General features: G+C 42.0%; 1 protein-coding gene and 1 pseudogene across 1 annotated transcript in view; one reads left to right on the forward strand and one right to left on the reverse strand.

Annotated features, from left to right (window-relative positions):
• The window catches only part of Agbl1 (AGBL carboxypeptidase 1), an 818,045-nt gene that overhangs the window by 741,542 nt on the left and 49,266 nt on the right, over positions 1-27,237 (reverse strand). The window contains exon 4 of the mRNA XM_021168273.2: positions 16,392-16,429. Coding sequence (XP_021023932.2) covers positions 16,392-16,429 — 38 coding nt within the window. The remainder of the gene's footprint in view (positions 1-16,391; positions 16,430-27,237) is intronic.
• LOC110297325 (PRAME family member 18-like) lies at positions 24,217-25,699 on the forward strand (annotated as a pseudogene).

Raw genomic sequence — 27,237 nt, forward strand, 5'->3', positions numbered from 1 at the left:
GCAGGGCATGATAGTCACCAAAGGCATGATCCCATTAGCTACTTCATCAAGCTAGGCTTCCATCCTAAAATTTCCCAAACACTCCAACACAGTGCTACCAGCTGGGCACATGGGATCCAACAATTAATTTCATGAGGATATTCCACTGTCAAACCGTAAACCACTCTCAGATGTAATAAAATATATGTGTCTCTAAGAATAAATAAATGCAAGGACTTGAGCCCTTCTGACACGTCTAGGGAGAGAAACCATGTCCAGCTACATTGCATGCACTAATATGCTATCTTGGGGAAATTCTTGCCTTTAAAGATCAAAGAGTCTATGCTTTGTTCAGAAACTTCCTAAAAGTCCATTTTCTGAACATGTGTGAGCTCTTCCCTCTCAAGAAAGAAAATGGAGAGCAAGCAATCACATATCAAGATCCAAAAAAAAAAAAAAAAAAAAAAAAATTCCCCTATATCGTCCAAGATCTTCTTGCAAGCTTTTTCCTCACTGTCTGCCAACCAGGAGCCATTATATCACAAAGTTTGCTCATTCCTAATCAAGACCTCATACTAAAGCATGCACTTTGACCCACAGCACTCAAGCCCTGCAATATCTCACCTGGAACTGTCCATTCTGAAACATTAGGAGGCCCAAGCTAAGGCTGTCCCTACCTATAATATGTACTGTGTACACCTTTGCAATAGATTGTTTATGCTGATCTTCTCAGCGAGCCAATTTAGAAAATATCTCTGGACAAAATAGCCTTTCCCGGGGCTTCCAAATTACATTATAGAACAGTGAGCTGCCTGCTTTCCCACGGCATGGCCAGATACAAGGGGAACTATTTATTAGTTGAATGTTTCCTATGAGCTCAGCGTCAGCTAATCATTCCGCACGGATCATCTTGGTTGTCTTAGGGAAGCGCTGTAGAAAAAGCATTACATTTCTAACTTTACAAATGAAGGTGCAGAGTCGGAGATTTGTTGAAAGGCTTATTTAAGTCCACCGAGCTTATAAATGGCATCTCTAGCGTTCTAATGGAATCTCCCATCTGACCAAAGAGCCGACATATTAAGTTGTTCCCAAACCCTGGATGCCCCCCGTTAGCATCCAGTTTTGTATTCAGCACAACATTTAACCCTTACCAGTACAAGTAGCTTCTTGCAAAATGTTTCTGGAAGGCTAGAGATAAAGCAGAAGGGCCCCAGAGGAAATGGGTTTCTCCCCACATCTTCCCTTTGCCCTGATTCTTCCAGACCCCTAACACTTCCTAGTGAGAAGCCAATTCAGAAAGGGCTAGGAGCACAAATAGGTAACCAATAATTATTCAGGTCTCTCAAGACAACGTCTGTGGGTCTTTCCTGTACCCAGACACTCATGGAGGCCAGTCCTGAAGTCAGGTTCTGACTGTAATGTGAGTGTGTTGATTTTGAGGAGAGGTGGTACCGTTGGCCTCCCTCATTTACACATTTCGTTTAGTAATGTAAATACAGCTCAGTAAACTTAACTATAAGGTGAGTGTTAGTTTCAAGGAAACCCTGATTTCCCATCACCTGCCTTTATAAAATTAAAGACACTTTCACTTAGTTCCAGGGGTAGTGGCTCAGATGGAGAGGAGGCCACCCATAGTTTTTCCAAATGAGTTTGAATCTAGATGTTTCTCTTTTAAGCTGGAAGCTACACTTAGAAACTAACTTCCCATGACATAGTTCCAAACCAGAGGGGCCTTCACTCTCTCAGTTAAGCCTTAGCATCTGTATCTACCTCTCCCTGAACAAGAAGAGGTTCTGCCATTTCTCCTGTGTTCCACACTCACTGCCTAGTGCAGGAAGATTGGTAGCTATGCCACACTGCACAACAGAAAGCCCAATAGAACAGAGATCCTCTGATTCAAAATTCTGCATATTCTGCATCACATATTTAAGCAAACCAATAGTCTCATACCGTAATTTACTTTTTTCTTCTTTCTGTAGGGCTCAGGGGTTTTTTGCCTAAGACAGGCCGAACTGTACCAGTGAATTGTGATTTAATCGTGTTCTCTCTCTCTCTGTCTCTCTCTGTCTCTCTCTGTCTCTCTCTGTCTCTCTCTGTCTGTCTCTGTCTGTCTCTGTCTCTCTCTCTCTCTCTCTCTCTCTCTCTCTCTCTCTCTCTCTCTCTCTCTCTCTCTCTCTCTCTCCCTCTCCCTGCCTCTATGAGACAGAGTCTCACTAATTTCTGGACTATGATAATTTACATTCTTCCAGTAGCTTCCTGAGTAGTTGTAATGGCAGGCCCACCAGGCCTAACTTATGCTTTTATTAACTCTAAACCATATTTTCCAAGTTTTTTTCAAAAGATAAAATGTTACCAGTGGGAGTGCATCTATGGCTATTGGTGGCATATAGTTCATTCTTGGTAGTATGTGAATATCAATGCACCTCTCTGTCAGTGCAAGAAATACAATCATATTGCCATATAATGCTTTAAAAAATATCTAAAATCAGCTAATTCTCAGCAATGGGCAGCAACCTGGATAGTTCATTCTGCATACACAAATAAGCAGACACCTTTTTCCTCAAAACCAAATCTTGCTGCTGCTTTAAGCAATGAATTACCAACTAAAGTCATGCCCACACACATAGGGTGCTGTATTAATCTACTAGACAAACATCTGTTTGTCAGTGATATGCCAATATACTCCAGATAATATTGCTATCACCAGGGACACAGTGACCAACAAGCTGAAGTCCCTGGCCTCATGGGGCATGATTGTATGTGAAGTCAATGGAGTAATACAGGTGCTGACACACACAGTGCATCAGGTAGTGGCAACTGGAACAGACTCTCTAGTGACTGGGTGAGATGGGTATGGTAGACTGCATGGTCAAGGAAGACTTTGCAGATAGGACACACACTCCTACCCATGTGGCAGGAAGGAGTTACAAGGCAGGACCTGGAACTCGGAGATTCCTGAAATCCAGAGAGTGCAGCAAATGGAAACTGCCAAAACTTGGTGAGTGAAAATAAGAAAAAGTGGAGGAGCAAAAGCCAAGAGGGAAGGTAAGGGGAGAAGTATCAGGAATACCAGAAAAAGTAGGGAAGGGTCTTTCTTCCCTGCCCCCCTTTTCTATCTGTCTGTCTGTCTCTGTCTCTGTCTCCCTATCTCTGTCTCTCTGTGTGCCTGTGTATCTGTCTCTGTGTATATGTATTTGTGTCTCTCTGTCTCTCTATTTCTCTCTATGTGTAGGTATGTATGTATATGTGTGTGTCTGTGTCTCTGTCTCTCTGTATCTCTCTATTTCTCTGTCTCTCTATGTATGTATGTATGTATGTATGTATGTATGTATGTATGTATCTGTCTGTCTCTGTATCTGTGTCTGTGTCTCTCTTTGTCTCTGTGTGTCTGTTTCTTTCTGAATCTACCTCTGTCTCTGTCTCTGTCTGTGTGTGTGTGTGTGTATGTGCATGTGTGTGTTTTTGTCTATCTCTTTCTGTGTCTGTCTGTCTCTATGCTTTTGTGTCTCTCCATGTCTCTGAATCTCTCTCTCTCTCTCTCTCTCTCTCTCTCTCTCTCTCTCTCTCACACACACACACACAGAGAGAGAGAGAGAGAGAGAGAGAGAGAGAGAGAGAGAGAGAGAGAGAGATCCATTGCAGGGAGGCATGCAGACATGAAGGACCCTGTCAGGCAAGGGTGTCCTTACCCTCCTTCATCATTATTTGTCTATGCCATCTTGGAAAACAAAACAAAACAAAACAAAACAAAACAAAACAAAACAAAACAAAACAAAACAAAACAAAAGTCCAAGGAATGACCATCTTTGCCTTGAACCGCCAGGGACACTCCCATGCTACAGAGCGTTGCATTCTCTCAGAGGGTGAGAAAATATTCCCAAAGCCCCAAGAATAACTGTTACCCTTGCTGAGACCCCGCCCCTCATTTCACTTGTCTGTTTCCACTGTAAACACATCAGAGGATGATGCCTGAGGAAGGCAGGATCTACACTTGGAAGGAAGAAGCTAGAGGCTTCCTCCACCTGCCCTCTTGGATAGCTGATACATGAGGCACCTGTATGATGTAGCATCTCCTACTTCTGGCCACATTGCAGTTGAGTACTTTGCACTACAAGGGAGCAAATTGTGTGGTTTTACAGAAGTGTAATTCAGCTCATGTTTCATAGAGCCTCCAGACTCAGTAGATGAAGAGGATCCAAGAGCACACACATCCAGCCTGCTGCCTTCCACCTTGTCCTCCAATGGCACCTCACTATGAAATCCTAAGTCCTTGAGCCTCCTGCATATTCCTTTGAACCCAGCTCCAACCACTATCAATATGTCCATTTGCTTTTCTATCACCTAGACTATACTAACCATGACATCCTCCAGGATACCTATGTTGCTTTTCTCTCATTCTGCACAAGCACAACATGGAAGCTTCACAATAACACACACACACACACACACACACACACACACACACACACACACACCAGACAGAGACAATAATGACTCCAGGAAATGCAGAAGGACTTAAGGTCTAGCAGAAGTCTGAAGTTAGGGACAAGAGCTAAGGAACAGGTTGAGTGGCATCTCTAACCTTCACTGTCATCCATTTATATACACATCTCTACCAAGATGTCATTCCAAATCATTTACTTTTGAAAACATAGATTTGAAGCCTTCTCGAATGAAATGAATGGGTATATCTTATTCCCAGCACATCCAATGCGTATTACACAGCTATGAGGAGCTCAGCCAACCTCTCTGAGTCTCCAGAGAGCAAGATTTTCTCAACCTCTGTGGACAACGGGGACTGGATATTACTTATTGTAGGAGGCCATCCTGAGCACTGTAGGATGTTAACAGCAAACTGGTCTGGATCCCATGGCTTCCAGGAGTACCCCTCCCACAGATGTGGCAGTCACATTGTCCTTAGCCTCAATAAATGTTCCTGAGGGGACAAAATCAATCACATTGAAAACCACTGCTGTGGAATTGTTAAATATTTACCTGTCTTACAGAAGTATTTTGGGCATTAAATGAGATAATATATGAAAGTTGCTCTGTCACCTGCTACTTCTAGGATCTCTGGGAACCAACTGATGTGCATCTTGACATAAATAAATAATTGTTCAGCCAATCCTGGATGGGATGAGGAAGCAGTCTGTGTCTCTCAAGCTAGGGAGTGTTTATCTTTTTGTCTATCCCTTTAAATCTTCGTGATAGTTTATCTTTGTCAACCCACAGGCGGCCATCAATTATGCCAGAATGATACAAGTTCTAAAACCTAAAGGGTTCACAACTACACAACCCTGGATGTTAACCCCTGAGTGCCCAAACTGAAAACAAAGTAAGTGCACTGAGGGGGGACCGGATTTGCATGCATTTGTTTATCCATTCCTTTGCTTATTCAAATAACTTGCTCTGAGTGCCTGCTGTATAAAATACATTAGAGTTAATGGCTTAAGAAATAAGAATTAATGGAATACAGTCCCCAGGGCTGAGGTTCACTCAGTCTAAAGCAGGGGTCAGCACACTGCCCACAGACTATTTTTATAAAGTTTTATGGGAACATAGCCATAGCTATTCCTTTATGTGTTGCCTATAGCTGCTTCTGCCCTCTCAGGGCAGAGGGAAATAGCTATAATAGAAAGAGTGTGGTCCACAAACTCTCAACTATTTTCTGTTAGCCATTTCACAAAAGAGGCTTCCTGGGGGTGGGGGATGGGGCAGAAGGGAGTTAGGCACTAAAAACAACCATGAGTCAATTTAATGCAATGGACAGATCTTGGGTGACAAATTTAAACAAGCTCAATTTAAATTTGAACAAGCCCTATCCCTATATAGCATCAACTCCTTCAGCCTCTGATGGCAGTAATAATAAACTAGCATTGACTTTTACCAAAGTTTATTAAGATCCATTGCTCTGCTCCCGCTCCTGGCTCATCACCAGCTTCCATGTTGCTCATTATTTGTAGAGGGTATAGACTAGCCTGCCTCGATAACTATGTCTCTGTAGTTGACCCCAGGGTACCATGAGAGCAGATATCATGACCACTATGTAAACAGTGATATCCAACATATCATGCCCTTATGATGACTGATGCAATTATATCACATGTATACCATCTTCATCATGACTTGGAGACTTTTACACTTTTACAGTCTTTTCGAAGGGACACTTTGACCCAAACTTGCAGGCAAATGTTAGAATAGAGAGGAAGCCCGGGAGACAGAGGTGGTAAAAAGATAGTATGCTACCTGTGCATAAGAACGACCCGACTTAACAACGGCATGCCAACAATAATGTTTTAACCAAGTTTTGTGTCAAGCAGGAACATCATATCAGCATTATTCACAGCTCTGTTCAGACCCAGGATGGTCACCTCTGAAGAGTTTGACCATCACAGGAAAGGGTTCACTAGCATACCTTCCTGCCACTGGATAACAACCCCACTGTCCTCAATGACTTAGGTTCAATTCAACTGCTTAATTAGGCCCATTAATCCTAACAGACTCCAAAATGACTGGACTGGGTCTTGATGGATACAAGACTCTGGCTTTTTCTGGGTCAAATATCACTAGATTATTATTACTATTATTATATTGCCATTTATTATTATTATTATTATTTTACTACTTAGAGAAGTGTGACACACTTTTCCAGCCTCCCACAGAAAACATCATGTCACTCCATCTTGAAGCTGTAATCTCAAACAACAGGTCAAGCTCCCACACACCCCATGATGATATTCATTCAGAAGTTTTCAAGGCTGATTTCTTCCAGACCCTCAGGAATGGCCCTGGAAACTTCTCAGTGTCTAACAAGAGTCAGAAAGCAAAAGAAAAAAATGAGCTGTTATTAACTGGGGTCTCAACCTGAGCCCCATTGTGCCAACCAAATATGTGTCATTCACACTTAGGCTTTGATGATGAAAACGTTAGATTCTGTTGCAAAGAAGCATCAAGCCCTGCCTATAATGCTCCACTTATGGCAAGCCAACCTAAGGCCAAGTTTAAGATCACATAGTCAATCTATGGCTCAGTCCAGGGTTCCTGCTGAAGGTTAGCAGAAAAATGAAAATCTGATGCTTTGGAAGCAGTCACAACTGAGGTAAAGTTTAGCTTTCCTTGTGCTATCTGTGGGACTTCAGCAAGTCTTTGTTTTGTGCTAACTACCTCTTCTTGGCACGTGGGACAGGTATAGTACTATGACTATTATGTAAGTGGGGACAAAGAGTTCAATGAAACGTGAGCAAAGTGTCCAGCACGCTATTCATCACCATAGTCACGCTGTGGATGGTTGCTCTGGTACAGTCACTCTCTTTAAAACCTCTCTCACTCCCCAGCCTACAGACAGCTTGCAATAGCAGTTAATTAAAGATGTCATCAAATTGGGAGAAGGGTCTCTTGCAGAGGGTGCAGAACTAGAAGACTCTTGTCCTCCCAAACCAATTTAGGACCTTTACAAGTTGTCACAAGGGTCTGGGAGACTAGCGACCCTAACAACCAGCGTTGCTGCTGTCAAGCAGAGACAGCTTGAGAAATGCTACTCGGATGTCCCCGCCCTTGGTCAATCCTGCTCAGTCATGCTAACACCACTTGGAAGGCAACAAATTCCATCAGCTGTTCTAACCCCAGGCTCCACTCACCCTGCCTCCTCCCACCTCCCTTAAATAATGGCTGCGCAAATGCCTCTGAGACCATCTTCAGATAATTTCCTTCAAGACATGCAAGCTGCTAACGCTGGGAAGCACAGATAGTGTGCGCTAGCAAATATGGCCAAAATTAGATTAAAATAACCTCCTGATAAACAAATTACTCACCGAAAATAAATATTGGACTAGCAATGGTCGAGATAACTAGAAGAACAGCACCACCACATGGCAGGAAGAGGAACTACAGGAGCAACTGTCTGCAACTCAGCCCACACTTCCTTGCAACGTCAGGCTGAGGAGGGCAAAGGAGACAACCGGCACAGTTGCAACCTTTTAACTTAAACTTTTTAAAATCACTTATGCACTTATGCAAAACACGTAATTATTTGGCAGGCAAGACTGGACTCGAAGCCAAGAAAGTAAAGAGGAATATGCCAAATTGAATGTGGCATGACGTAATAGGAGCCTGTAATCCTTCCAGTTCCTGCTCGCTCGCTCCGGTATCTCATGCCCTCATTCATCAGTCTTGCTTGATGCTCACCCTCGATGCAGCAGACACAGGCTCCTCACACACATGCTGGTGTTTTAGCATCTCTCACCGGGTCCCATTCAAACGTTATGTGGAGTGGACCGTGTGATGTTTCTGACTTAAGTAACACATGGTCTTCCAAGATAATCCTCCTGATACTTAAGCAATATTTACTTAGCTTCCTTTCAACATTTCGTTGTTCCTTCTTTGGGTTAAGTAAACCTAGCCTCTTTAATCTCTTCCTGGTGAAGCATGGGGCTTAGCTCACTGGGAGGAAGAGACTGTCAGGTAAACCCTAAAGCCTGCTGCCTGAATAAATTATTTAAGCCTTCCAGACTTCAGTTACCTCACTTATGAGATGGGGATTTCGAAATCTCCTTTTCGGGCTAAACATACACAGTGTCTGACATGCTAAGAACTCAATAAATGGTGGATATACGTGTTGTCATTTTAAACCAGCATGGTGATGGATGTGGCTTGCCACGCTGCCTTCAAATGAAGCCAACTGCAGCAGTGTGACAAATACAAAAAAAAATCAATATTATTTGAAGGAGATGCTTGACTCATCAGTGAAATACATAATGTATGCTTCCCCAGAAGTCATAGTAGAAAAAAAAAAGACAATCAGGTTTGTGAACATACAATAACTAAGGCATGGTGGAAAAAGATTCTAGGAAACTGGACTCCTTCCTTATCCAACATCAAGTAATTAGGAGAGCCTCTAATGTGGCCTGAGATGAGGTAAGAGCTGCAGTAAGAAGCCCAACCCCTGTGTGGGTGCTCAAAGAATAAAACAGGCACACACATTTGTGTGCACATTGCACCATGGCTGGTTCCATTCTGTGTAATGCAGTGATTCTCAACCTGTGGGTTGTGCGCCCCTTTGCGGGTAGGGGGTTGCATATCAGATATCCTGTTTGTCAGGTATTTACATTATTCATAAGAGTAGTAAAATTACGGTTATGAAGCAGCAATGATATAGTTTTATGGTTGGTGGTCACCACAACATGAGGCACTGTGTTCAAGGGTCACAGCATTAGGAAGGTTGAGCACCACTTTACACTGTAAAGAATTAGCAAGGAACCTTACATTGAACAGTGGTGACAGAGGCTGGTGCTCAGACATACCCTAACAGAGACAAGTGTGCTGAGGGCAAGAAGAGCTGCAAGAGCTAACTGTCAGACCTCTTCTACCTACTCCTCCATTTTCTTCTCTGGGAATGAGAGAGACAAGTAAGGTCAGTAGTGTCCAAGATGTTCTGCGACCATATGTTCCTGACAATAACCCTTAACTACCTTTTGGGGCAGCCACGAGAACTAAATTAACAAGGATGCACTCTCTACTCAGCAAATGAATGACACATGTTTGACAAAGCGTGAGGGCCCATGCCTCCTGTTTCAACAGTCAAGAGGCTGGGGTCTGAGGATCAGGAGTTCAAGTCCAGTTTAGATATAGTAAGTAGTAGTCCAGCCTACTCTACAGGGGTAAGGCTAAGTTTAAAAATAAAGAAAATAGAAAAGACTTAGCCATATTTCACGGTGTGCTACAATCCACAACATCATATTGTACATGATAAATATAAACATGACCATAAATTATCAAAAATAAATAATAATAATTTGGTTGGGAGGATGTCAGTGGTTGGTAAATTACTTATTGTGGGGGCATGAAGACACAAGTCCAGTTCAAACCCCAGAAGCCACACAAAAGCATCAGGAATGACCATGAACACACTTGTAATCCCAGTATGGGGGAGGGTGAGACGAGCAGATCCCTGGGCCTCACTGACCAGCTCTCTAGCCTGCCTTGCAAGTTGCAGGCTGAGTAAGTGACTCTTTCAAAAACCAAGATGGATAACAGCTGAGGAACAACTCCTGAAGTTGATCTCTAGCCTCCATACAAGTTGAACTCACATATGTGCACATATATGTACACACACACACACACACACACACACACACACACACACACACTGGGAGAGAGAATGAAGAAATACAAAGAAAACTCAAGGTCTTTCAGCCATGAGAGTCTGACCTCCTTTTAGTTTATTAGGAAACTGAGGTAGGAAGCATAATGTCTCAGAAACCTAGAGCACCGGACTTGTCAAGCCAGGCCATTTCTCCTGGAGTGGAGGTCAGAGGCTCTGTGAGAGAAACATGCACATGAGCCCCAAGAAGGCTGTACTAATCGGCTGGTACTTGTGCATGGCCATCATAGCAAAGGGGCTACAATACCAACCATCTTCAACACACACATCCATCCTGAGGATGGATGCCAGCACTCCTTAGCAGTTTCGGTGAATCTTGAAATTGGCCCATCATTGGCATCTCAAAGCAGGGGTGATCATCTGGCCACCATGTGCTCCAGCATCTACACTGCCAACCACTAGACAAGTGCAGATGTTTTCTCCAAGCACAAGGCTGTTTATCCATGCCAGGTTGCTCTGTGTGTACTGGGTTTGTCCTTCCTTCCTATTCTCTGCAGTAACACTGCTGCAGGCTGTTCCCTGGGAATCAACCAGACAGAACATTAACTAGGAAGGGCTGTGAGAAGTCTTGCCTTCCTGCCAAACTTTCCATTAGCCCTCTTGTCTATCCTGCTCCCTTCTTCTCTGTGTTTCTTTCTCTGCTGACTTCTCTTGGCCCCCTCCCTTTCTGTAACTTCCTGAGTCCCCCCAAATGCTAATCCTTAAGTCAAAAAGAAGTATGAAGTAGACTTCTCTTCCCTCAGTAAGATTTAGGGCCTGAAGCAAAAGGTGTTTCCTTGTTACAAGATTATGACCTTTAAATCTGGGCAGCAAGGTTAATGCCAGGCCATTATTGGAAGATTCATCCTTGGGGCCAGCACAAATCAACTATAATCCCATTTCTGTACCTCATTCGAAGGCTGCTCCCATGATCACAATTTTTCATAAGTGCATTTATGAGTAATGCTTATGAAAAGGAGGTTAAGAAAGGGAAAGAGGGAAAGACTGCAGGCACAATGAGAACAGGAGAGGGGTGTGAAAGTGAGAGAGGAGGGCAGAGAGAAAAGTGAGAAGAAGAAAAGCCTAGTGGAGAGAGGGAGGGAAGGAGAGAGAGGGAGAGAAACAGAGACAGAGAGAGAGAGAGAGAGAGAGAGAGAGAGAGAGAGAGAGAGAGAGAGAAGAGGAGGGAGAGGGTGAGGGAGAGAGAGAGAGGGGAAGGGAGACAGAGAGAGAAAGAGAAAGAGGAAGAGAGAGAGAGTTGTTTTGGTTTGTTAGAGAAAAACAAGACAAGCAGTTGAAGTAGTGTGATTTCTTAATCAAAGCAGTATTAAATTTCGATAATAAGAATCTAAGTGCTTTTGGATAGAATACAACTCAAAAAGGCAAGCTCTCTACACAGAACACTTAGTGGAGAGTGTTAGTGGAGAGCGTGCATGTTGAGCAGAGAAATGAACTGATTTGAGGGATGCTCTGGAATTTAGCGCAGGCCATCCTAATCTAAAAGACAGAGACAGATGGACTCTCGGATGCACAATGGCTTTTCTCTTTGTAGCATCAAATAGCTGAGACAATTGGACATGAGGCCTCAGATTTCTGTGTAAAATTTGCCTGATCAAAAATTGAGATTTGAAATGCCTTTGCTCATTTCTCTTCCTACCATCCTCATCTCCTGTGCTAGCTACATTACTTCCAGCCTGTTTGATAAGAGACCAAGAACCAAAGAAAATAATAAACTCTCCCTAATGTGACCCAAAGTTCTTTCCTTTCCCTGTACTACTGCTGTGGGCAGGCCCCACTCCTCCAAGAACTGGGTCCTGGCTTTTCTGCACCTAGTGGGGAGTTAACTCCAGTCAGCCACAAATAAATAGAATCTTAGTAACCTCAGATTCCCAAGCCTGTCTTCATATTGACGGTCAAAGGCACACTGACTGACTAACCGGTAAATATTTTGTTCTAGTTTTATTTAGACAGGACAATGTCCTCCCTTTGTGATGCAGTTACTGAGATCTGCTAGAATGGCCAATTTTTTTATACTCACTGACAAGTAAACATGAAGCCAGAGTAGCCGCCACATAAGAGAAGTATGCCTTTTATAGATAAAAGTCTACATAAATGTTCCAGGAGAGCTGAGCCACATGCAGTTTTGAATTTTAGACACAATCTAACATCCTGTATTTAAGTTCAACTGGTAGATTCAACACTTTCAATTCAAGTCAAAAGGTACTCAGTGTTCAAGTTTAGCTACACATGACATTTAAGCATTATCAAATGACTAGACATTTCCAAAACACTCCCGACTAGGTGGATCGGTGTCATCTATGCCCAGATACTCCCTGCCATGTATCCTTGGATTCGGATGCAGGAACAACAGTGGCCACTGTCTGGTAGGCTGTGATTGCTCTTCAAGCCCATGGTCTATCTTTGCCATCTCAAGGAAGCCTTCTTTTGTGCTGAGCTCACAGATGATCTGAGAACCCTTCTACCTACACGTTAGAGTTGCCACTTGGAATACAACCTCCCTGCCCCAGCAGGGTCCCCTCCACATAATTTGTGAATGTTTGTAATACTGGTCTCCCTCCTGTGTTCTTGCTGCTTACGAATGCATAGGAATGATGCTTGAAGCTGGGAAATCATAGATCAATTATGAAACATGAAAATACCAAAAAAAAAAAATGAAAAGGGTATCCTGGGAAGGAAATTTTGAAGCATTGGGTGGATTTTTACCCCACGTGTGCATCCAAATAGGTTTTGGCAGTTCTCAAAAGGAAGCAGCTTTGATTCCCATAGGGTGGGCTGGGTTGTTACATCTAAACACAATGCCAAATGCCATAGCAACCTAGGGTGTCACTAAATAATCCACAATGCATAGAACAGATCCCAACAAGAAAGAATTACCCAATTGAAAATGTCAATGGTGCCAAGGATGAGAGTCTCTGATATAAATGAAGGTTTTGTATTTAGTTGGGGAAAGAATATTAGAGAACCTCTGATCCAACTGTTTTGTGGTATAAATAACCAAAGACCCAGGCAAAGACCCATATGGACAGCTCAGCAGAATTAGCAGATAACTCCATATATCTTCCTAATGGGATGGTAAAGCCTGCTTTATATGTAGAAGACAGCAGGCTTTCAGTTCCCTAGCAGCCTATTAGTAAAGTAAATAGAGGTTAGAACTACAAATGTTAAGACCATTGGTTCTAAGCATGGATTGTTAGGTTTAGGTTGTAGGGAACAATCTTGCTATTTCGTCTGGGTAAATATCACAAATCAATCATTTAATTGTAATCAACAAATATGTGCTTTCAGCCTTGTTGTGCTGATACAAGAAACATACGGATCAATAGAGATAACCCCTGTCCCTTAAAAGTCCCTGCTGAGAGATAAAGGCAAAAAAAAAAAAAAAAAAACCCAAAACCCAAAAATAAACAAAAAAATCCCTTCAGTTCAGTCACATCAAGGCACCGAGGTAGGAAATCCTATGGAAACAGAAAGCAGGGGCACCTAACCTAACCAAGTGATCCAGAGAATATTCTACAGCGAGAGTCAAAAGTCAACCCCTAAAACCAGTGCTTCCCAACCTATGTGCTGCAACACCTTTCAGTGGGGGTGGGGGGAGGCCAACCGACACTTTCACAGGGGTCGCAGCATATCAGATATCCTGTATTTCAGATATTTACATTCCAATTCATAACAGTAACAAAATGACAGTTAAGGAGTAGCAACAAAAATAATTTTATGGCTGAAGGTCACCACAACATGAGAACTGTACTAAAGGGTCACAGCCTTCAGAAGGTTGAGAACCACTGCCCTAAAAGAAGAATGTAAGTTAGACAACTCAGAGCTGAGCCCTCTACAACTGCAGGCTCAACTTAGTAAGTATGGCCAATGTGTGGAACAGCCTGCCAAACAGTGTGTGACTGAGTCTGCTCATATTTGCAAACACTCCTGGTTTTCTATACTATTGGTCTTCTAGAGCAAGATCCCATGATCCTTATCACTAAAGTTGTGGAATATGAGACTACTTTCAAATTTTTCACAACATAGGTACATTTTATGAGAGGTTACTTAACTTCAAATTTAAGGGATAAATGTGTGTGTGTGTGTGTGTGTGTGTGTGTGTGTGTTGGAGGTAAGATGGCCCTCCTTCTTAGCCCTCGGGGTTCTTTTCCCAGGAAGAGTCAAGATTTCTATTGCCAAAGCTCAGTTGAGAGGACCCAAGAGAAAGCTCCTCTCCCAAGGCACTGCACTCACTGGTGTCCCAAGGAGCAAAGCTCATGTCCTTCCTATCCCTTGTCCTCATCCAATGCCATGCAAGTGAATGGAGAAAGACGCTGTCTGTCATAATAAGAATCAAGACCTTAAACCTGTAATTGGTTGACTCTGAAGAATCAACAGCTCAAGTAACATCTTTCCATGTTAAGTAGTCCATAGACTCCTTCCCACCCCTTCCTAGTCTGATCCCGCTGCCTCCCACCTGACTCGTGTTTAAAAGCTGTGTATGTGGACAGACGTCCAGACTGTATGAAGCTCTAACCAAGGAAATGAAATCAAGCTTCATTTCCCTCTCCAGTCTATAAAAGGAAATGTCATGTATTTTGGCTTTTTCTTCATGCTTCTGGTTGACAGAGATGTATGGGTGGTGGAGAAAGAGTGTTCTTATTTTTATTTATTTATTTACAAGTTTTATTAAAGTTCACCTATTACACACAGGCCCCAGGCTTCCTATAGAGAAACAAATATCACCATTGAAAAAGGTGGTTTCCAAGGAATCAAATTAAAACAGATGAAGCAGTAAGGAGGGGAGAAATAAAAACATTAAGGCAAGACTTCACTCCCAAGTGCATCTTGCCGTCTATTATATTGCACACGTGAAATTGACTCCCAATGTAATTAGGCTAAGACCACGAGGTAAAGGAAAAAAAAAATTCCTCACAATAATTCAGAACCTCCAAGCTATTCTTTTGCAATCACTCACATAGTTGAGAAGAGAAATAACTTTTTAATAAAAATAAAAATAAAAACAACTTGTCAACCTCTACATTGTCCAAGTAATTCCTAACACCCTACCTGCCCAAGTATATAGAGAGTCATGAGCTAAGTTAAAAAACAAATCCAAGTATTATTGTCTACCTACCCACTCATACATAAACTTTTGTTCTATTGGACAGTCCCATGGGCCGGGATTTATTCTAGTAATGCTGAAGGATTGCTTCTTCTGTCCAAAAGAATTGAAGAGTCCCCAGGTCTGCAATAGACAAGTTACTTCTTTTTGTAGGGACAGTTGAGTTGTCTGTCTTATCTACTTTTCTTACTGTGATAAAATACTCTGACAAAAGCAACCCAAGGGAGAAAAGGGTTTTCTTGGCTCATAATTCAAGGTATAGTTCAACATGGTGAGAAACTAAGGCACCAGGAGCTTGAAGTAGCAGGCCATACTACATACACAACCACGACACAGAGAACAACAAAGGACGGACCCTATCAGCAGATGTAGCACCCACTTTGGCCAGATCTCTCAACTCAATTAATCCAATCATAATAACCCCTCACATGCATGCCAAGAGACCATCCTCCCAGGTGATTCTGTGATGGGCCCCATTTTGGCCCTGGTTTGGGCCCTGATGACAAACTTGAGCCTGGCTTAAGTTTCTTCTGCCTTGTAGGTGAGCCTAAGCCTGGCTCAAGTTTTGAGACCTGTCTCAGTCACTTCTGTATCAGGGTGACTCAGCAAGATCTGTTTAGTCCTGCCTCTGCCCCGCCATAGCTGATGTAGAGCTTTGCCATTGGCCCTGTCAGTCATTCCATACCCTCCGCCACCCTTCCCCAACTCCTACGTCATCTTACCCCACCAAAAATCCCCCTCCTTATGTTCTGAACTTATGTAAGTGAGAGCCTGATGCCGTAAAGTTGAATTCCTGCTTTGACAAGACTCACGGCTCAGTGTGTTTCTTTTGGGCAGTAGACACTCTCCATTCTGCTCAGCTTCAGAGACCCCTGCAGGACCAGAACCTCTTGCCTGTACCTGCTGGCAATTCTGGAGTCTGTCCACTTGACAATCAACACTAATGATTGCAGATTATAAGTGGACATGTCCACATGGAGATATATTCACTCTCTTTTCTACAGTCACCAAATTCTCTTTTGCCAACAGACTTGAGACACGGCTATTTCTCCACAGGTCAGAATGGAGCCATGGAACAAAAGAGTACCTATCATAAAAATAAGAACGGGAAGAGATACACACACACCGCCCCCTTTTTAAAGAGATGCTTACTGGATTTCAGCAATGCTGCCAAAACTTCAGTGGCTGCCCTGGGAGAAAAAGAAAAAAAAAGCGAAAGTCAATGTTCAATGGTCTTTTTTTGTTAGCCCGTGGATCCCATAGGTAGAGTGTTCATCGCTTCCACCTATCAGACTCATTATTAACCACACATAGAAGGCATTCTATTGATCTCCGCTGACCATTAAAGAGGCATAAATGTAGAAATCACATTAACTGAGGTGTCTATCTTCCAAATGGGTCTCGGAGGTCCCCTCTGCAGCTGAAAATACCCTCCTTTCCCCATCACTTCCCACCTTCCACAAACTTCTTTGCACAGCATTTTTTTTTCTTTTTAGGTGCTGCCCTTTCCAGCCCGTGTAAAGTTTCTCAATTTGTACCTGAAAATGTGGTGACTCTGAAGGACGATTGGGAGAGAGGGCCTGAGAAGGCATGGGGAACACAGCAGTTTTGTGCCAACTTCCTGAACCACTCATGCCTAGGACACACTAGAAAACACGCACACTGGGAGAAGAAGCTGTTTGCTTAGGATGGAGACCTTCCTCCAAGTACATTGCTTTCTCCCACAGGAGAATGTCACAACTTCCGCAGCACAATGAAGTAGTAGAGGAGAATAAAAACCATCTTTTATTCCAGTTTTCAGTGACCCTTCAGTTTGTTCTTGATATCTGACAGAATGCAAAGCCCCAGTGTTGTCCTTTGAATATATCCTCCAGAGCTTATTTACTGAGGACTTTAATTCATATGTCCGTGGTATTTCAATGTGAGACTTTTGGGAGAAGTGATTGAAATGACATGAGACAATGAGACTAGGGTACCAGGAAGTCACTTATGGTTTTATGAGCCTTGCTCCTCAAGGTGTGACTCATTACCTGCAACATCACATTTGCTGACAACCAAAGAGAAATGCAGAATCTCTAGGCTACTCCTCATCTCATGAGTTAGAATCCCATTCTAACAAATCCTCACATGCACACTGGGGAATATCAATAATGGGTCTATTCAGTTGCATCAATGTGATCTCTATGGACCTGGCTGGTGGTCCAGTGGGGTCGGTGCCTTGCTGGACCATTCTCAAACTTTTTATGTCTTCCAACTCACACACTTTCCTTCTCTCCTAATCCATTTGGCTGCCCTACTCTCTCCTCTAGATGCTGAGGAACTTCCCTAAGTTCTGATTCTTTTTTGTCCCATCACACCATGGGCCCTAGGGACTGCAGTATCTGGATTTTCTCAGTCTCCATGGAGTTAGAAGAGTAGGATTGCGGAAGCCAAAATTCAATTAAAGGGAGAAAAGGATGGCTATGAGTGACTAGTGGGGAGTCTCTCGGTGGAATCTGGCCCCACTGACTTGAGACTTTCCAGTGCTAGTTTCCCTGGGATGAGTGATTGTCTCTGCTGTCCATTCTGCAGTGTGAGTTTTGCCATCATAGGAATCCTGGAGGCTAGGAAGAGATGCGATTATATCTCAAACACGTTGTTTCTGTTTTATTTATTCTTACTTTTTTTCACATTCATTTTTCTTCCTCCTGCTGCTGGCTCAGTCTCAATATCAGGCAACGTACTGAAACGAGTACTCTGAGGTAAGGAAGTGGCTGATGAGAAAATCTGTATGACATGAGGACAAGAGGATTCCTGGTTTGGGGCACAAGTCTCTTCACATGTGTGTGTAGCCTAGAAGGGACAACCTATTCCCTCTGGCCTATGTCCCCAGTCTTCAGATGTGAAGAGAGCACAACACTGTTTGCCTTAAGCACAAGTTACTAGGACCATATGTAATATGTCTGTTCTCAAAAAGAACAAAGAGCCTTCTTCCATGTTGCAGTTCTCTCTAAGTCAATGCTCTCCTCTGTAGGGATTTTAATTTACTTCCCGTTACTAAGACAAATACATAAGACTGAGTAATTTAAAAAGAACACAGGTTTATTTAGCTCATTGTATTGAAGTCTAGTAAATCTTAAAGCATAGGCCAAACATGTTCCTGTTATTAGGTTATGCCTTCTTGTTGCATAACACAGCAAAGACTATTACATAGCAAGACAGCAAAGCCAAAACAAGTTAGAGGAGAAGAATAGACGTGTGGAAAAACAGGAAAAGATAAGGGATATTCAAAGTAGGCGTCTAACTTAGTCTAGATCACCAGCCAGGTCTACAGAGACAAGTGACCTGGTATGACTGATCTACAGAACACTTTCACCATGAGACAAGACACAAGATAATAGGTTCAGAGAACAGAGGAGAGGTGAGGGAAAAGGATGAACTAAAGGAAACTTAAGAGTCTTGCTGCTCAGAATATGAGTCTTTACCAGCACTCTGACATTTTTTGAGAGCTGAACAGAAATGTATACTGTGTAGCCTGTCCCCTGACCTGATGAATTAAAATCCCGTGTTAGCAAATCCTCCTGTGCACATTAAAATTTGTTAATAAATGGTCTGATGATGAATCGATGTGGGCTTGGTCATTCTTTGTCTGTTGATAGGGATATTAAAGATGACTTTAGACCTTAATTCTCTAGGTTATACCAAATAGCATGATGGTATAAGAAATAAATATGATCTAAGTATGATCCTAATGGTACTATTTTATGACATGGTCAAGGTAACAGCCAAATTGAAGCTGAGTCCAGAGGTACCAGGAAAGCATTGTCACTTTGAATAGCATAATTTTGGAATCAACATTTATGATGAAGAGCACACTTAGGGAGAGATGATAGAGGCCAAAGTAAAGGCCAAAGTCTGATAAGTCTAAAGAATTCAAATTCAAGTTTTTACACAATGAGACATCATTTGTTTTTAATTCTTACATATGATGTCACTGATGGAAAACTGAGATAATCATTATTATTCAGAAAATGTAGTTACAGAATAGAAAAGAAAGAATGAGGGGACCTGAAACATTTAGGCTAGGTAAACTTAAGCACAAGAAAGCCACTAACTGACTAAGAGGGGAAGCTAAATCTTTAGAGAAAATAATGGCTTTCATTTACGACATGCTGAATTCAAGAGAGATTATGTGAAAGCTGCCGGAAACTGGTCAGAATACTGCTGTAAACATCCACCTACAATGTTGGAGGGCACTCAAACATGGAAATATTTATTTACTAATTTCTACAATAGCAACAATAGTTTGTAACCATAGGAACAGATAGTATCTTCAAGAAAAATTCAACAAAAACAGAGCAAAGGATTTACACACACACACACACACACACACACACACACACACATCATGATCACCAGAGGAAGGAGATCACTAGAGAAATGAGAGAATGTGCAGTCAAGAACGGGAGTGGGAACTTTACAGGGGACAGGGGAGCCTTTTTGGCTTTGAAAATAAAAGTTGCTACAATGCCTAGGTCTGGAGCTTTTTCAAAATTGAATATGTGACCATGTGGTAGGTTTTAAAAATCAATTTTATAGATTTTTAACTTTACTAGATTTGTAATAAAATATATTGGAGTAGAATGTAATATATTAGTGACCCAAGAAACTTTTATCTGGATACTCGTGTGTGTGTGTGTGTGTGTGTGTGTGTGTGTGTGTTTATAAGGATTGTGTTAAAAGTGCTTTGCCCTTAAAAAAAACCACTAGTAAAGATGTTGTTTGTGGTTTTATGCCAATGTAAGATTTAAACAAGAACAAATATCTAGAATAAACTAATGAGTAACAGAAAATACTCGATATTCCAGTGGCTTCTGGCACTGTGTGAATGCTACCAAGAAGCTCTTTGGGGTCTCGTCACTAGGCAAGTGTGTGGCAATGGTTTACTGTCTGAGCAAGGCTCGTCTAACCTGTTTCAATACAACATGAAAAACAACAGTATTCAGTAGAACTGAGACTACGGCTTTAGTCAGCCAATGCCTATGCCAAGGCAAAGCAACACTTAAGTGGGTGTGATAGCACACATTGTTATTAACCTTGTAACAACAGCACTTAAAAGGGCTGAGCTAGGAGGAGCATGAGTTCTAGGATGGACTAAGTTACACAGTTGGACCCTACTTCAAAAGCAACAAAAGCCAAATCTAAGGCATTGGAGCTCAAACAAGTAAGAAAGCTCAGTTACCTGAAGAAACCAAGCCCATAGCAAATGAACCGGAGCCCCACTTTGTAACTTTGGGAAACCACACTGTCTCCTCTGGATGTGGACATCTTGCAGCTACCATTCTGGTAGACCCTCTGATTCTATGAAAGGACTGGGAAAACAATTTTTCCTTAAGTTTACCTCATCCTTAAGTTCTTCATTCCTTACCACCATGTCATACACTTTGAGTGCTGAGTGTGATGTCCTATGGAATTAAAAGTAGAACTAGAAGACAAAATCTTCCATCTAACTTCCACTGTGTTCCTATCAATGAATGGGCCATTGGGAAATTTTTTGAAGAATTAATTGATTCAAAGAACTATAGTGACACCCAAAGACAAAGAGAAACAACTTTTGTTCCACCAATTCTTCCAAGCAGGACACTCCAGTCAGGATTTGAGACACCAGGGATGCTCCAATTCTCTTCAGCAAAGGCTAAGGCTAAACTGTTGGTAATGTGTAAGTATCCTCTTGCCAGGCATTTACAAAAGAGCCACACAGTTGTAACAGTGCAAGTTACTTCTTCAGGTTGAAATAAATTTTAAGAGCCATTAGGAGAGTCCTGTTAGTAATTGTTACCACTACTTAGGGAGCCTCTGTAAGTGTCAAATGCTACATGTCCTATATTTTTCAATGTACATCACTTTTGAATGACAGATAATGAAATTACTCAGTGTAGGATAAACAGCCCACCAAAGCCCTGTATCCAGTTAGCAAGCAATACACTGAGGTACAAGCCTCCTTCTCCCTCACTCTAAAACTAGTTCCCATTTTTTCTTCTACTTTCAACATAATTCTAGGTGTTCAAAATATTGTTCAGTGTATCTTCTTTATCTTCCAGGTATGGGCTAAAGTTTATAGTCAGACAACAGAAGCAAGATCCTGGGGTCAACACTAACTACAAAACTTCAGCCGAGTTTGCTGATTGACTCAGCTCTGTATGGAACAATCACACTATACCTTGAAACTTAAGACTTAGATATCCAGTGGTAGTCGTCATGGAGACAAAGACAGAATGTCATTGGAGGGAGGTCTTGAATATGTCATTTGTTTTCATGATAAGTGTTTACTGAGCATCAACTACATACCAGAACAAATTGACAAAACAATTATTGTATTCAATGAGTTTGTAGTCTTGGAGAATATGGTTACAGAAATAATAAACAGTAGTGTTTTTGTAAAGTGCACTGACTTTAAACTCTCAAATGTTATGAATGGTATTTTAGAAAGACAAGAGCTGAAGAGTTAAGGACTCATCAGTGAAGAGCACTTGTTCAAATGTGCTCAAATGTGCTTCTCCACACCCACAGAGTGTCTTACAACCATCCATAATTCCAGTTCCAAGGGATCTGACAGTTATTCTGACCACTGAAGGCACCAGGCACACATATGGTGCACATACATATATACATTACATACAAACAACCAAAATATTCATAAACATAAAATAAATAAATGTAAAAAAGAAAGAGAAAGATAAGAAAGGGGCAAAGGGACCATTAGTGCAAGGGTGAGCTGGAAGTTTGGAGAGGGGCACTAGGCCATTTCATGAGAAGGTGACTCAAACAGAATATGAGGAGTTGGGAAAAGTAGTCGCATAAACCTCAGGAAGAAACCTGTGTCAACATGAAGGGATAGCCTGCACGACAAACAGAAATCCAAGCTTAACCAGCAGACGGAGCCAGGGGTATTATAACTAAGGATAAAGTGAAACTAGGAATAAGTTAAATAACAGTTGGATAAAACAGGAGGCCCTTTATAGGAATTGAACACATTGCCATGAGTACAGACACCCAGAATGCCATCTGGTGCATTCCCATCCCTCCAGCCCCCTGCCTAGCTTGAGAGGAAATAAAAGAGTAGAAAAACATAGTGTACATGAGAGCACACACAGGCACACACACACACACACACACACACACACACACACACACACACACGAACCAGGTAACCAAGAAAAATGGGTAACCTGTGGCTTTGACTGATCGTCAATTTCAGGAAAGAGAAGAACCCAGAGATGAAAATTGAGATGGACCCTGCATGGTAGGAGAAAAGAAAAACCATGAGCAGATGGTATCAAGGCTAAATCAGATCCTGTGCCCAGCATGGAGGCTTTCCATTTCTCTCTGGAATGGAAAAGAGAAAGAAACACACTCATACACCCAACTCTATCCTGGAGCTATCAAAGGCTACTAGTGGCAACCGTCATCAATCATTATAAATTGTAACAGAAACTGAAACACAAAACCCTGTCTGATTTGGTACATAACAGGCATCAGGGAGATAGACAAAGAATGGCTACTGTCTGAGACAGAGATCTGGAATACAGCTCTGCAGTGAATGAGCCCCACCATACCAGACCAGTCATATGCCGAGGCTTTGCAAAGAAGAGATGGTTTAGAACTTCTTACAAGTCTGCAGGCACCAGCAGGAGAGAGGCTGCCAAAGGTTTGTGAGAATTCCCAGCACTAGAAGTAAAAATCCAATCAATGAGAAGACATGAACAGACTGGAATCACCCTGGGCTCCCCAACACAGAAGAGTCTCTTTCTACTTGGAGATGTGACTCTCAATGTAGCACTTAAGGTAAACGACTTCAATTTCCTTAAATTATTCATAAAGAAAGTTATATATTAATGAACAACTTTAATCCTATACATAATATGAACATATAAATATATAATGTGCAAAGTCTATAAGTAAGCATATATATGCAAAATAAACTTACAGAGTGTTGCTAAATGACTATGGTGGAACCAGTGTTATACCACTGTTAACTGAATATAAAGCTCAGAGTTAGTTCTAAAGGAGATGCACTTTGCCTTTTAATAGTGTCTATTCAAATCAAGCAAGAAAATTCTCCACCTCTATGTTCCATGACTATTCTTTTCCTTTTGGGAATCAAAGTTTTCATAGCCAGATAATAGGATAAAGTTTAGGGGGAAATATCAACCTTACTTGTTAAACGTATCCTTCAGTAGGTGAATGAACAGCCTGTGGTACATCTATTCAAGATATTATTCAGCACTGAAAATAAATGAACAATCAATACACACACACACACACACACACACACACACACACACACACACACACACACTGAGCAATCTTGAATGTACACAGAATTCTATGTATAAATATACCTATATAGTTTAAACAAAATTTTAGCCATCTGGGCTTACTGTGCTACCTCCAAGGGCCAAAGACTACATAACAAAATCCTCAACACTTCGCATGGAAGCTCTCTTTTGCCCAGGGATATCTAAGAGACTCCAAAAACATATAGCCTATTTCTGCTTCCCTTGGTTATCCCCAACAGGTCGAAGGTAAGCCCCTATTGCTAAAAACAACATTCACTTCAGACACAGGGTCCAGAGAGCCCTGAGATGGGAAAGAACTGAAATACCTCTTCCCCAAGGACTAGATTTCATGATACCAGACAATGCCATGAAAGTTTCCAAAGGAGCAAAGCAAGTAGAAGTCCTACCCAGCCACATATATAAACCACAATAATGACAAGCATGGAATAATAACCCTAAGGGTGCATGGTGCAGTATTAGCACATACCTTGGCAGTTACCAATAGTTCTATAACTGGACTTAAGACCCACTCAACAAGAGGGAAATTGTGTCTGGCAGGAACAATCATTAGCAACAAAATTTTTGAAAATAAAAATTTTAGATGAACTTTTTGGAACTGGGACAGCAGAAGGGTTCCTTCTGACTGAATATCTATCAGGATGAGCACCTACAACCCTCCCACACTCCTGCAGCTGGCACTGGAGTGGATGCTGAGGAATGACGCCATAGATGTCTCTAATCTGTAGTACCTGCCCACTATGCTCTTCCCACCACTCTTCATACAGGCCTTCAATAGCAGACTCACAGAGAGATTGAAGGCAATGGTGGCAGCCCTACCTCCCTGTTGGGGCACTGATGAAAATCCCTGATGTGGAGATGCTGCAAGCTGTGCTGAATGGCATAGATATACTGTTGACACAGAATGTTCATTCTAGGTGCACACTTCCAGTGTTAGACTTGAGAGATGTGCACCAGAATTTCTGGGATGTATGAGCTGGAAGAAAGGATGGAGTCCACTCAGCAGAGACTAGGAGTCAGAAGAAAGTAGCAGAGCGCATTCAGAGGAAACCACTGAGGGGTTTGAAGGTAGTCACTGACCTGAGACTCTGCTACCTTGTAAATGAACACCAAGCATGCTTGCTGCAATGGGCCCAGCAGAGAAAGGACTCTTTGAGAAAAGGCTCTTTGTGGCTATGCTGTCCAAAGATGAAGATTTATGGCCTCCCTGGATGGATTATCAGGGAGTTCTTACAAGTTTTCTATCCAAGCAATATCAATGAATTGGATCCATGCCCAAACCAGTTTGTGTCCTTCCTGGATCGTTTTGCACTTTACTTTGGTAAAGTGTGCTATCTTTGCAAATTACAACTAACCTGCATCAACTCAGATGGGGACATATTTTCAGATACATTGGCAGACAAAGAGGAGAAAGGTGGTACCAAGTTCCTTTCTCAGTTCTCCAAACTCAACCATCTCTAGCATCTCCAGTCCTATACTGAAGGACCTTCTGCAGTGCATGGCCAATCACAGCAAGTTGACTATAGAGCTGTACCCTTCCCCCTCTAGAGTGTTATGATGACATGGGTGGTGTTGTGGTGGAGAGATTTTTCCAACTGTGTCCTGATCTCATGGCCAAAATGCAGCTCAAGACAATCTTCTTTACTACAGTCCCCTGCCCTCATTTTTGCATGTGCTGTGTCTATGAAATGAAGACCAAACTTTGCTGTTATTGACAGTAAATAGACAAGGCTACTTCTTGATGCAGACAAATCAAAGTCAAGGGGTGAAGGGACTCATCATGGCATCCCAGAACACATGGCTTTAGACACTGTTAGATGCATTGGAATCAAAATGGTGTTCAAATTATTCAGAACACAGGAGATGGCATGACCTGGACAGAGTCACTGACCTCAGTTCTTGGTTTACCATCAGGGTGTCCTGTGACCTCATCAAGTCTGATCAAGGAAATTATAGTTCAAGACCTGTTAGCATCAAAATGAACTGAAGTCATTTATCACATTTTCTCCCCCTCTTCAATTTCTACTCATTGGCTGCTAGGAGTGCTGTATGCACAGCTATCAAACTGACTGGTCAGTGCAGATCTTCTGTTTTATGAAAACCAATTTACAGAATGACAGATGATTTTACTTCATGATACTCAGATGAGAGATGGTGTGAACATTTCGAACATGTCTGAAGCAAAAGTTCTTACCCAGAGAACTGATTGTGCTGAGACCTGTTAACTATTCAGCTGTGAGCTCTGTGAGAAAGGGCAAGCCAGCCATTTTACTCCCTTTGTCACTGTATCAGGTAACATTAAAATAATTTTACTCTCTAAAAAAAAATTTAGATGAAATCTGTTGACATATGTAACAGAGGAGATTAAGTTTGTTGCAAAAAAAGTTGGGGAGCTACAAAGAAGGTAAGAAAATGTGCTAATGTCAAAGTTATGGAAACTTAGTCCTATCGAACACCCCCCCACACCCACACACCCACACCTGAAATATCAGTTACTTCTGCTTGAGAGACACACTGACCTGCTGTTAACAGAAATATACATTGGTTGCCTGTTTGAGGAACAATTACTTTAGTAGTAAATCTTGTGAAAATATTCTAAATGGTAAGTTGTAGGCTATATGTCAAAAGGTAAGTGTGCGTATGGACATTAGGAAGAGCACATTGTGACTGATTTTAAAGTACAATCATAGTATTCTTTACATTTTGTCAAAACTGGTTGGAAACTTCACAATCCTGAGAATGTTTGACCCAAAAATAAGTCCTGATCCAAGATTGATTTCCTACTTTTGGATTTTTCTCAGCATCTTGATCAGTTTCATGGTGATTGATCATTAAGTACACTTTCCCTCAACCATTTATGTAAGCTTAAGTTGGTCCAGGACAGAGACATAGTGAGATCACCTTTCCCAAATTCAACATGAAGGCTCCTCATGACATTTCTATGGATCTTATCTGAGCTGAAATTTTCACAACTTCCAGGTGTGCCAGATGGAGATAAACTTTCCAATATGACGGGTCAGCTTTTTTTCTACTTGCAGTCCCAGAAACTGAGTAGGAAGCAGGAACATTCCATTTTTGCCATTTTAAAAATTACAAAATAATGCAAGAAACTCAAGAAGAACGAAGACCAAAGTGTGGACACTTTTCCCCTTCCTAGAATTGGGAACAAAACACCCATGGAAGGAGTTACAGAGACAAAATTTGGAGCTGAGACAAAAGGATGGACCATCTAGAGACTGCCATATCCGGGGATCCATCCCATAATCAGGTTCCAAATGCTGACACCATTGCATACACTAGCAAGATTTTGCTGAAAGGACCCAGATATGGCTGTCTCTTGTGAGACTATGCCGGGGCCTGGCAAACACAGAAGTGGATGCTCACAGTCAGCTATTGGATGGATCACAGGGCCCCCAATGGAAGAGCTAGAGAAAGTACCCAAGGAGTTGAAGAGATCTGCAATCCTATAGGTGGAACAACAATATGAACTAACCAATACCCCACCTCCACCCCGGAGCTTATATCTCTAGCTGCATATGAATCAGAAGATGGCCTAGTCAGCCATCAATGGAAAGAGAGGCCCATTGGTTGTGCAAATTTTATATGCCCCAGTACAGGGGAACGCCAGGGCCAAGAAGTAGGAGTGGGTGGGGTAGCGTGTG

This window comes from Mus caroli, unplaced genomic scaffold (assembly GCF_978045245.1).
Source record: "Mus caroli unplaced genomic scaffold, Mus_caroli_1 scaffold_8, whole genome shotgun sequence".
NCBI lineage: Eukaryota > Metazoa > Chordata > Mammalia > Rodentia > Muridae > Mus > Mus caroli.